This window comes from Chrysochloris asiatica, unplaced genomic scaffold, assembly GCF_000296735.1.
Source record: "Chrysochloris asiatica unplaced genomic scaffold, ChrAsi1.0 scaffold00135, whole genome shotgun sequence".
Taxonomy (NCBI): Eukaryota; Metazoa; Chordata; class Mammalia; order Afrosoricida; family Chrysochloridae; genus Chrysochloris; species Chrysochloris asiatica.
The window spans coordinates 5,592,337-5,604,432 of record NW_006408653.1 but is presented as its reverse complement, the minus strand read 5'-3'; the positions used below and the strand labels follow the sequence as shown (position 1 = coordinate 5,604,432).

The following is a 12,096-nucleotide window of genomic DNA, read 5'->3' as shown; positions in this document are numbered from 1 at the left end:
AAAAAAAAAAAAAAGATGATGATGGCCTTGGAAACCCTAAGGGAGCAGTTAATAGTGTGGAATCTAGTTGATGTCAGTGGGCTAGGTGAAAGGTTGATTTTGCATATGTTTTCAGATCACTCAACAGTGAAATGAGTTGTCAGCAGGGCTGAGATAGAAAAATATGAATGGTCGTTTTAAGAACACTTGGAGCCTTCAGTGCACCAACTCTAGGTTTCTTTTTTTTTTTTTTTTGCAGATGAGTTTAAAGAGCGTCTCTCGTGAAAAAAACAAAATTCTCTTAAATAGCATTTTCCAGTCTCAAAAGTACTTGGGATACGCTTTACCACCTTCTTTTCTGATGTTTCTACTTCTAGATTATTCTGACACCTTCTACCTATTAGAAAAAAGAATACTAACATTCTGCTCCTCTTTCACAGAGAAAAGCTGACCAAAACTGTGTTAGAACTATTTGCATGTTTTCCTATGAGCAATTCTTTGTTCTGTTCTCACTCATGTGCTCTGTTCCTGCTTCTTACTTTCAGCAGACCATGAAGCCATCTATAATTTTATTTCATCTCAGTAACACTATGTTGGTATGTGCCCCAATTTGCAAATTAAACCCCCAAATCAGAGTGAGGTGAAGGTTGCCCATGGTTACACAATGAATCTGGTTCCCAACCAGGAATAGCCCTTGAGTTTCCAGTCTGTTGGCCAGTGACTGACAGCAAACACACAAAGGAGGCTGAGCTCATAGTGGTCTTTGTGGAGTATTGCTGAGCTTTGCATTCTTTACTGGGATTGTTTTGTTTCCTGTAAGGCCCCGCATTTTCTTTCAGTAGTTTATCAGGTAGCTTGTAGGCTTTTCTGCAATCCCTTCCCTGCCCTTTGAATGTAGAAGCTAGAAGATGTCCTGTAAAGAAGTCATAAGATGCTGTGTAAACCAGAAGACTGAGTGCCAATTGCATGTTGCTTAGTCTCCTTCAGGAAAGCCCAAGCATGTGCAGCATTGTTTAGTTGTTTGTAATTGATGCACGCGGAGAAGAGGGTGCTTTTGCTTGTGTATGGGAAACACCTCCTGCTGACAGTGGGAGAATTTGGGGGCATAAGGTTTTTCTTTTGTTATAAAAGAGAAGCTGGGCCCTAGAAAAGTTTATCGAGCTTTTCCTAAATCTTTCCCTCATTAGGTTAACAGTATCAGAACTCCTGGTGTGGCGCTGTTGCACCAGCACTGGACTTGGAATCACAAGGTTGGTGGTTCAAAGCCACCAACTACTCCTTGGAAACCCTATATATATGAGTCGAAACCGACTTCATGGCACTTAACAACAACATCATGGAGCTTGGTTATAATTGATGCAAACAGTGGCTAAACATCCTGGTGTGGCGTTGTAGGATAAGCACTGGACTGCAAGGTCCATATGAACCTCATTGTTGGTGGTTCAAACTCACCAGCCACTCCTTGGAATCTCTATACAAGGTCACTATGAGTCAGAACCGACTCAACAACACTTAACAACAACAACAAACATCTCAAGCTGTTGTTGGCTTTAGAACTTCATATGCTATATTGTTGTTGTTAAGTTCTATCAAGTAGGTTCAGGCACATTGTTGTTGTTAAGTGCCATCGAGTCAGTTTCTGACCTATAGTGACCCTGTATAGGATTTCCATGGAGCAGCTGGTGAGCTTGAACCTCTGACCTTGAAGTTCAAACCGAGTTTGCAGTCCAGCGCATTAACGCACAGCACCATTTCCAATGCTATCAATCATTAGGGGTGCAGAAAGCCTCATCTTTCTCTTGTGGAGTGGCTGGTGGGCTTGAATCATCAACCTTGTGGTTTGCAGTTCAGTGCTCTTCCTATGTTGTTGTTGTTGTGAAGTGCCGTCGAGTCAGTTCCGACCCATAGCGACCCTGTACAGGGTTTCCGAGGGTGTAAATCTTTATGGGAGTAGAAAGCCTCATCTTTCTCCCGTGGAGCGGCTAGTAGTTTCGAACCGCTGACGTTAAGGTTCGCAGCCCGATTCGTAACCACTACGCTACCAGAGCTCTTCCTATGTTGTTGTTGTTGTCAGGTGCCATCGAGTCGGAACCGATTCATAGCGACCCTATAGTGAACCCAAATAAGTACTGTGAGTTGTTGGCTTCAGGATGGGTTGGCATTTTCCAGAAATCAGGTTGGACAGTTGTTTTTTTTTAATTATGTAGAAAATAAGATAAAATACATGTAACTGGTGTGTGTGTTGAGGAGGCGTGGGTAAGATTAATGTTATGGGGCCAGCAACAACTGCCCAATCTAATGAGTAATGGACCCTGATTCTTTACGGAGATATGAGTGCTTCTGGTGAGTCACATGCATATTTGGGGGCTGAAGGAACTCAAAGATGAAGAAGAGTCAGCATTGGTGGGCTGAACCCAGCAAGCAACTCGGGCATGTAAAGAGTTGTGTATATATGTAAATTGGGCTGACATTGTAGCATATGGATTGCATCTGCTCAAAAAACAAAACAAAACAGGAAACTAGTTTAACCCATGATGCATCATGTCTCAAAGGTTACTCTCTTCTATATCTGTCTCAAGGTCTGCTGGAAGAGAAATGGCAGGTGCTTGTCAATCAAGAATTTACCTGGAGTTCTTTTAAATACTCTGCTGTCTTAATCTTTGGTTATGAATTCTGCTGCCTGTGTTTAAGCCTCTAGTTTCTTTCATATGTATTGCAGAGGAGTAGAAAGGGATTTTGGTCTCACTTTCTAAGTGAGCGTATTAAAAGACTGAGAGGAAGTAGCCCTCTTGAATGAGTAAATGTGCACAGTGGAGGCAGATACCACCCACCCACTGAAACTGATGTGTCCCGCTGTCTTTCTCACCCTACCTAGCCTGTCCTGTCCAGAAATATGGAATAATCCAAGGGGGGAAACTGCTGATAATGATTCATCCCGTTGTTGTTAAGTGCCATCGAGTCGGTTCTGACCCATACTGACCCTGTATAGGGTTTCCGAGGAGCAGATGGAGAGCTTGAACTGCTGACCTTGCAGTTCAAATGGCTTTGCAGTCTGGCACATTAACCCACAGTGTCATACCAGGACTCTAATCCAGCCCTTATAGCAGTATTTATTACCACTTGGATGATAAAGACAATTAAAACCAAGCAAACACATTACACACAACGTAAATAAAACTCAGTTTCACAAAATGATACACACGTGCATTACTTTCAGTGCATTCTACTATTCTCTATTTCCTTTTTCTTTCTTTCTTTTTAAAATGCTGGTTGTAGCTTCCAAACAGGATTGTGCAGTTTAAAAATCTATACCGTAGCCGATAAAGTGTTATCTGGGTTGGTGACCACCTCTCAGTAAGTCTTGGCTCTAATCTGTCCTTTTGCTTGCCTCGCCTTTGCGGCTATTGCTCTGTGATGGAGGGATCACAGTGGGTAGGAAATGCAGTTGAATCAGAGTGCCCTTATGTTGGGAAGGAGGTTCATAGCCTCCTTCAGAGGTACAGTGCAGGGCGCTGTCAGTATGCACCTGGTCTTGTGTCTGGGGCAGTGTGTGTGTGTGTGTGTGTGTGTGTGTGAAGGGGACTTGAAGTTTAGATGGACTTGAAGTTGAGACCTGGCAATGAACCAGGGCTTTTGCCCTGGGGCTTATGATGTAGGCTCTGCTATCAAGCCAACCTGGACTGTGTGGACCGAGTTGGCTGTATGGACCCTGTGTTGCCCTTTCCATATCAAGCCTCTAGGAAGGTCAGGAGACTGATGGGTCAGCCTTGACGGGGAAGAGCACCTATTTCTCCAGGCAAAAAAGTGTAAGTATTGGAGATAGAATCTGAGGAAGGATGTTGTTGTTGTTAATTGCTGTCCAGTTGGTTCTGATTCATAGCAACCCTGTGTAGGGTTTGAGGAGTAGCTGCTAACTACCAACCTTGTGGTTAGCAGTCCATTGCTTATTCTACAGTGCCACACAATTTTCTACTGGGAAAAGAAATGGCAGTGATAACATGGACTCTCTCATCTGAGATGGCCCATGACTTGCCATGGCCATCTTGACCCCTAGTTCTTCCGGAGTGAGCACCCCCAGGATGGTTATTTACTACAATACTTGGTGAACACCTACTATGTGTCAAGTGCTCACTGTAGTGTGTCTTTAGAATCATGGTTTAATTGAGGGACACAGTTAAATAAAAAGTCTCAATACATGAAGATGGGCAATAAGAAACATGCTTGGGCTTGAGTAACCCCAACTCAGACTTCCCAGTGAAGGATGGCTGTAGAATTTAGGATGATAATTTGTGGGGGACATGCTAAGCCACGAGACTACTGGTGCAAAGGCTGTTGTTAAGTGCCGTTGAGTTGGTTCCAACTCATAGTGACCCTGTATAGGGTTTCCAAGGAGCAGCTGGTGGGTTTGAACTGTTGACCTTGTGGTTAGCAGTCTAGTGCTGATCCTACAGAGGTACACCAGGAGCAAAGGCTAGAGTGTATGAAATAGCAAGCAGGGCTGTGCTTTTAAAAGAAGAAAAGATTTTGTCAAATGATGTAATGGAGTACCCCAAAAAGCTGTTAAATTCACAAATGAGAAATTATAGAAAGAAGTTAACGATTAGACTTGAAGCTCATGAAAAGAAGTTTAGACTGAGAGTTAAGACTATTTCCACCACCACCCCCTGCTCTCAGGAGTGTGTGCACACTATTTTAGTAACTTCCTTACCCCAAACAGAAACTCTGTATCCATCAGGCAGTAGCTCCCCATATTCTCCCACCCCTGACCCTGGTGAACTCTAATCTACTTCGGCCTCTGTGCATATGTCTAGTCAAGAGATTTCATATAAGTGGGATTATATCATGTTTGTTCTTTTGTGTCTGAATTATTTCACTGAGCATATGTGTTTCAAGGTCTATCTGTGTCATAGTATATATTGGAACTTCATTTATCTTTTGAGAAGCATGTCTCCACTGCTTGATTTTGAACATTGATTTTAAAAAAAGGTCTTCTTAACGCTTGAAGCAAGCTTTAACAGATTTTTTTTTTTTTTTAACTGCTATGAGCTTTCTTTTCATCCAGTATTTTGCCTTGAACTACACAGCTACTTTCATCTTGACTATATTCAAGCCAATATAGTCATGGACATACCCAGTTGAAATTTTTGAATTTAAGTATGTAGGATGATAGCCATTTGGAGGCCTTTTTTCCTCTTTCTTTTTCTTTTTGTGTCTTTAAAGGCAGAGAGTAAAAGACTCTATTCTGAGAAGACAATATAGAAGTGATTTCTCCTTCCATACGTGTTGTTGTTAAATGCTGTGGAGTCTTACTCACAGTGACCCTGCATAAGGTTTACGAGGAGCGGCTGGTGAGTTTGAACAGCCGACTGGCAGTTCAAACTGACCAGGACTCCTGTGCTTCCAATATGCCCCTTTAAAAATGTAGGCAGCTGTATACCTCTGCTAAATACTAATTGCCTCAGTTACTTTTTATCCAGATCACTCAGATGACATCTGGTTTTCAAGGAATTAAGAATAGTTTGTTTCTCTTTGGTGACTAAGTTACCCACTTACTTTCATCTTTTCTCTTTATGACTCCAATAGGTCTCATCTAAAGTTCACAAAAGGAAGGACATGGGATAAGGTTGGCCACCCAACTCAACAAAGGATGCCAGCTTGGAGAAAGTAGGACAGGCCAGTGCCTCTTCATTCTACGCTGTGTTCCGTAACTCATGAATTAAGAAAGCTCCCTTTCCATTTTTAATTATTGATATTTATTAAGATGGACATCTGTTTTAAAGCATATTCAGTTCTGTGGTCTGAAAGAAGCAAGTGCCTATTTAAAACTGATCCTAAATAAAAGGTGACCTGACTGGACATCAGGATGTTTGTCAGTAGCAGGAGGATCAAGAAATGGCAGTTTGTTCAGATAGTTGCCACTTGTTTTATACTAAGCCTCATGTGTTTTTGGATCCCATCTGATAATCACATTGTGAGCCACATGAAGTCCTACTCTTACAGATACCTCATAAATAGCTACGACTTTGTGAGTAATACCTTATCTATTAACCGCAGTTTGGAGGACATTCCTAGCTTCCGGTACTTGATTAACCATAAGGAGAAGTGTCAAGCACAAGATGTCCTCCTTTTACTGTTTGTAAAGACTGCTCCTGAAAACTATGAGCGTCGTTCTATGATTAGGAAAACGTGGGGCAATGAGGAGTATGTTTCATCTCAGCTGAATGCCAATATCAAAACTCTGTTTGCCTTAGGGACCTCATCTAACCCACTGAAGAGAGAAGAACTGCAAAGAAAACTGGTTTGGGAAAATGAAATGTACAGTGATATAATTCAGAAAGACTTTACTGATTCTTTCTATAATCTGACTCTTAAATTACTTCTGCAGTTCAGTTGGGCAAATGCCTTTTGTCCACATGCCAGATTCTTCATGACTGCTGATGATGACATATTTATTCACATGCCAAATCTTGTTGAATACCTTAAAAGTTTAGAACGAATTGGTGTGCAAGATTTTTGGATTGGTTATGTTCATCGAGGTGCCCCACCCATTCGAGACAGAAGGAACAAATACTATGTTCCCTATGAAATGTACCCATGGCCAGCTTACCCTGACTATACTGCTGGCGCTGCGTATTTGATCTCCAGTGATGTAGCTGCCAAAGTCTATGAGGCTTCACAGACCCTTAACACTAGTCTTTACATAGACGATGTGTTCATGGGCCTCTGTGCCAGTAAAATGGGAATAGTACCACAATACCATGTGTTTTTTTCTGGGGAAGGTAAGACCCCTTATCATCCATGCATCTATGATAAAATGATAACATCCCATGGACATGTACAAGACCTTCAGAGCCTTTGGGAGGATGCCACAGATCCTGAAGTTAAAAGGATTTCAAAAGGTTTTCTTGGCCAATTATACTGTAGGTTAATGAAGATAGCTCTCCTTTGCAGATTGAAAATGAACACGTACCCTTGTAGGGCTGCATTTATCTGACAGTACTTGAATGTTGTCTGTTTTCACTGTCACTGAGCCAAACCTGTCTGAAAAATCTTTAAATGTTTGTGTATCCCCTAAGTAAAATGAATATGAAAGACATAAGAAATATTTTGAAAGCCGGGTCTCTCAGAATGTTTCTTTAATTCTAGAAGCTATTCCATGTAATTTATCTAGACTTCATTGCCTATATTCGTTTCAAGGGGTTTATGTTTAGAAAAGATTAATATTTTTAATGAAAACAACAGTAAAGGGAAATTGAAGTTCTCAATGCCAATGTGTATTTGCAGTGTGAGAATAACTGCTTTTGGAAAAATACCAGGTGAATGTCGAGTACAGCATTTCAGTATTGTTGGACCAAGTATGTAAGTTTATTACAGAGTGCTTAGCAAAGGTGGCAGGGAGAAGGGAGTGTTGGCACAAGAAAAAGTACATGAATCTGATAAAAGAAAACCTCTTATTATTAACAGGAGATTCAGAAAAGTATGCACATTTTCTTACAAACAGCCAAATCATTTATTGTCATATCCATGTAGTTCTTGTACCAAGAGAGTATTGAAATCATTGACAATATGCTTCTGTATGTTTTTCAAAGCATAATGTGAAATTCGAGAAAAGTCACTAACTCTTGCACTAACTGGTTCTTCATATGGCTTTTTTTGAATATTAGAAAATGACACAGAACACAGGCAGTGTGTTACCCATAAAAGTTCTCCCCCAGGGAAAAATCTATGTTAATTCAATTAAGTTTATTTTAATAGAATGAATTTTCAGCTGTTTTTAAGTATCCAAAATTAGTCTGTACTTAAGTATCCAAAATTAGTCTGTACTTCATTATTTGAAATGTGGTTTGCGTAGAAGAACATGTTGTTGTTGTTGTCAGGTGCCATCGAGTCAGAACCGACTCATAGCGACCCCATGCACAGCAGAACGAAACAATGTCCGATCCTGGGCCAACCTCACTACCGCTGCCACACTTGAGTCCATCAATGATGCCACCTGGCTGATCCATCTCGTTGGGGGTCTTCCTCTTTTTCTCTGACCCTCCACCCTACCCAGCATGACATCCTTCTCCAATGATTGTTTCCTCTGGACAATATGTACAAAGTAGAAGAGACGAAGCTTAGCCATCCTGGCCTCCAAGGAGCACTCTGGCTGCACTTCTTCCAAAACAGATCTATTGGTTCTTTTGGCAATCCATGGCACTTTCAGTATTCTCCTTCAACACCACAACTCAAAGGCATCAATTCTTCTACGATCTTCCTTATTCATTGTCCAGCTTTCGCATCCATATGAAGCTATTGAAAACACAATGGCCTGGGTCAGGCGCACCCTAGTCCTCAAGCTGACATCTCTGCTCTTCAATACTTTAAAAAGTTCCTGTGCAGCAGATTTGCCCAGTGCAATATGCCGTCTGATGGTTAATGTTCAACCATTTCAAGAGATACCATATGAACAAGAGCCAATGATACTCAGAGAGGAAGTCCAAAGTGCATTGAAAGAAGTGGCAAAGAACAAGGCACCAGGAATTGATGGAATAAAAATTGAAATCTTTCAGGAAAGCGAGGCGGCACAGGAGGCACTCACTCATCTCTGCCAAGAAATTTGGAAGACAACTGTCTGGCCGACTGATTGGAAGAGATCAATGTTTATGCCCATTCCAAAGAGAGGTGACCCAACAGAATGCGGAAATCATCGGACAATCTCTTTGATATCTCAAGCGAGCAAAGTTTCGCTAAAGGTAATACAGAAATGGCTACAATCATACATTGACAGAGAACTTCCAGAGGTTCAAGCTGGATTCAGAAGAGGTCGTGGAACGAGAGATATCATTGCTGATGTCCGATGGATCTTGGCTGAAAGCAGAGAATATCAGAAGGATGTTTACCTGTGCTTTATTGACTACGCAAAGGCTTTCGGTTGTGTGGATCATGACAAGCTATGGATAACATTGAGAAGTATGAGTATTCCAGAACACTTAATTGTACTTCTAAGAAATCTGTACCTAGACCAAGAAGCAGTTGTTCGAACGGAACATGGGAACACTGAATGTAGAAGAACATAGCAATGAAGAAGGCTTCAAAAGAAAAGATAGAACTTATTTAAAAATCTCTTTATACATAATTATAGAATAAAATTCTTTGTGTCTGAATCGTTGTAATGATTACTAAAATTAATCCACCCATCCCCAGCAAAGTCTCATAAACTATAATACTTTGGTCTAAGTTTAGATATTCTCAATGAGAGTATTAACCATCGATTCAAAGCCAAGGTATCTTTACAAAATCTGTTCTTTCCTCAAAACAACCAGGATAGGTGATCTTTATCTTTTACTTATTTCCCACTTGAATGGGAATGAAAAGTGATAGGAAAGTCATCAGAATAAGATCAAAAGCATTTGTATAGCTGAATATTCCTTGTAATCAAAGAGATGTGCCTGAGATCTAATAAAGTAAGTTATATTTATTGTGTAAAACAGGATAAAAATGTGGCCATGATACAAACAACTTCCCCTCACTAGAAAGAACTAGGTGATGGCTGTTGGTAGAGGGGTTGGAGAGAGACCAAACTAGTGACTGAAGTAAAAGCAGCTGAGCTGATTATAAAGCATTTGGATGCAGAGAGGCCTCTTAAGAAAAGCTAAGATGCCTCTTCAATAAGATGATGTCTGAAACACAAAATCCCATTCTCACTATACCCAACTGGATGATGATACTTAAAATGTAGTAGGCATATTTTTAATGTTTACAAAAGTATTTTGTTAATTTATTTTCTGTTTTGGAAATTGAGGCTTGTTTACATTGCTCAGATAATTTAATGTTCCAATTCCACTATGAGTTGGAATCGACTCGACGGCACTTAACAACCACAACAAGAACCAATGTCAGAATTATGGTACCAAACAGTCTAGGTTGTAGTTACTTTCAGAGTACGTTCAGGAATTTGTTGATCATTACAGTTTAATTTTTTGGATACATTTTTAAAACTGAAGAAAACCAAAACACATTGTTATAAGGCAGACTTAAAAGTTTTACTAGTGGATCCTAAGGAATCCTGGTGGTGCAGTGGGCAAAGCATTGAACTACTAACCTAAAGGTCAGTGGTTTGAACACACCAACCACTCCATGGGATAAAAATAAGGCAGTTTGCTTCAATGGAAATTTACAGGCTTAGAACGCCATGGAGCATTCGACACTGTCCTGTAATGTCACTCTGAGTTGGAACTGACACGGTGCTGTAAGTGGGTCTAGATGTGGTTGACTCTTAAAGAAGAACATTTATGCCTTTTGACCACATACGTCCTGTGGTATTTATCAATACTTGAAACAATATAAATTTGCCATTGGTTGATAACATCTAGTTTCTGCCTAGCTTTGGAAATGATCTTGTTTACAGCAGTACTTTCATGAAACCATTATTTAAATGTTGAAAAAGTTCTTCTGAACTGTGTTCATTTTAAACTTTTATTTAGAATAGAATGTAACATGTTTAAATTAGAAGGAACTATGAAGGCATTTCCTTTTTTTTTATCTAACAGGAAGTTGCTAGATGCTTCCTTAATTAGACGTAAAGTACCAAGAAGAGTATTTGTTATTAAAGGATTCTTACCTTCAATTTATAATTAAAGGATTCCAACCTGGTATGGCGCTGTGGGCTAGTGTGCTAGACTGCAGAGTTGATTTGAACTGCAAGGTCCATGGTTCAAGCTCACCAGCCACTCCTCGGAAACCCCATAGAGGGTCATTCTGAGTCGGAACTGACTTGATGGCACAAGGTAGTCTTTTTTTATTTAATGTCAATAAAGAGAAGGAAAAAAAAAAAATCAAAACATCAAAAAACTACCAGCTTGGATTGTCATTTGGGTAAGAGATGTATGTATGTATGTGGTATTATTGCTAAAAACTTTCTACCTCTAGGTTGGTTTGCATCTTTTTTCCCTATCACTAATTTAAAAAAAAAAACAAAAAAAAAAAACTTGTTAAATATTTATATTTTAATTTTGCTCTTGTATGGAAAAATGATTAGTGCTATTTAAAAAATAAATCAGATTTTTTAATAAACAACTTAAAAATTGGCAGCAGATGTGTATTTTCACGAAGAACTTTTAACTCTTGTGTGAGCACCAGTTGTTTATAACATTAACTTGCTCTGTGTAATTTCAGAGAGGTATATACTATGCAGTGTTGCTTCTGGTCCTGTTCAGACTCGCTGCTGTGTCCAGGAGTGCTGATTACTGTTTCCTCTGCATTGTGGAGCCACTTAAAATGCCTTTTGTTTGGTACATGCTATGTGCTGTTAATGATGTCTAAGTGGGGAAATGTCTCTCCTAATTGTTCAGGAAGCAATGAAATAAGAACCTTGTAGTACACCATTTGAAAAGGTTGCATTTCTTCCTGTTTCATACCATTGGCTATTCAAAAGTAGATTCAGATTGAGGCGTGGTCTCAAGGTCATGAACGTTCTCATGTCTCTTTTGGAGTGTGTGGTGCTTGAGTATATTTGTGCATTGTTGGCTGTCATCTGTTTGTCACCTGACTCCTGCTCGTTCTGTATTATACTATACAGTATGATTCATTTTATCTTTCTATTTTACAATTTCACCTGAATTAATTTGGTTGTAGTAAAATGTTTTTACTTGAGAAGCAAGGTTGGAATGTTTGTAGTTGTGACTAAAATTATAATTACTCAGAAGAATTAATGAACTTAAACTATATTTGGATACTTCAAGTGGACAATACAGCTGGAATGTAAATGGGACCAGAGAATCCTTGAAATATAAGGATATTCATTCTATAGTCATAATGAGAAAAAGGTGTCTCCTTAAATGTTTTATTTCCAGTTACTTGCATTCTGCCAGGAGACAAGCCCCAATCACAGCTTTCATTAGGATATTGCTTGGCTCCAGACCTCACAGACACCTTACGGTCTCCAGCATCAAATTAAATTCTTCCACCTGGCTTTCAAGGCCTTTCATAATCTTCTGTGCCTCCTTCAATTCCTGTAGCTGTATTTACCACTGCCTCTAGTATCCATTTAAAATCTCATTCATGACCATACTTTGCTTAAGTTGGTTCCCCTTGCTGCCACCTTCTATAACCTACAACTGTATGAGCCATGCCTTT

General features: G+C 39.8%; 2 protein-coding genes across 2 annotated transcripts in view; one reads left to right on the top strand and one right to left on the bottom strand.

Annotated features, from left to right (window-relative positions):
- MCF2L2 (MCF.2 cell line derived transforming sequence-like 2) overlaps window positions 1-12,096 on the bottom strand; it is a 302,889-nt gene that overhangs the window by 135,548 nt on the left and 155,245 nt on the right. The window lies entirely within an intron of this gene.
- On the top strand, window positions 5,837-6,973 carry B3GNT5 (UDP-GlcNAc:betaGal beta-1,3-N-acetylglucosaminyltransferase 5). The gene has a single exon (XM_006869812.1). The coding sequence runs from the start codon at window positions 5,843-5,845 to the stop codon at window positions 6,971-6,973; it is 1,131 nt and encodes a 376-aa protein (XP_006869874.1). The 5' UTR covers window positions 5,837-5,842.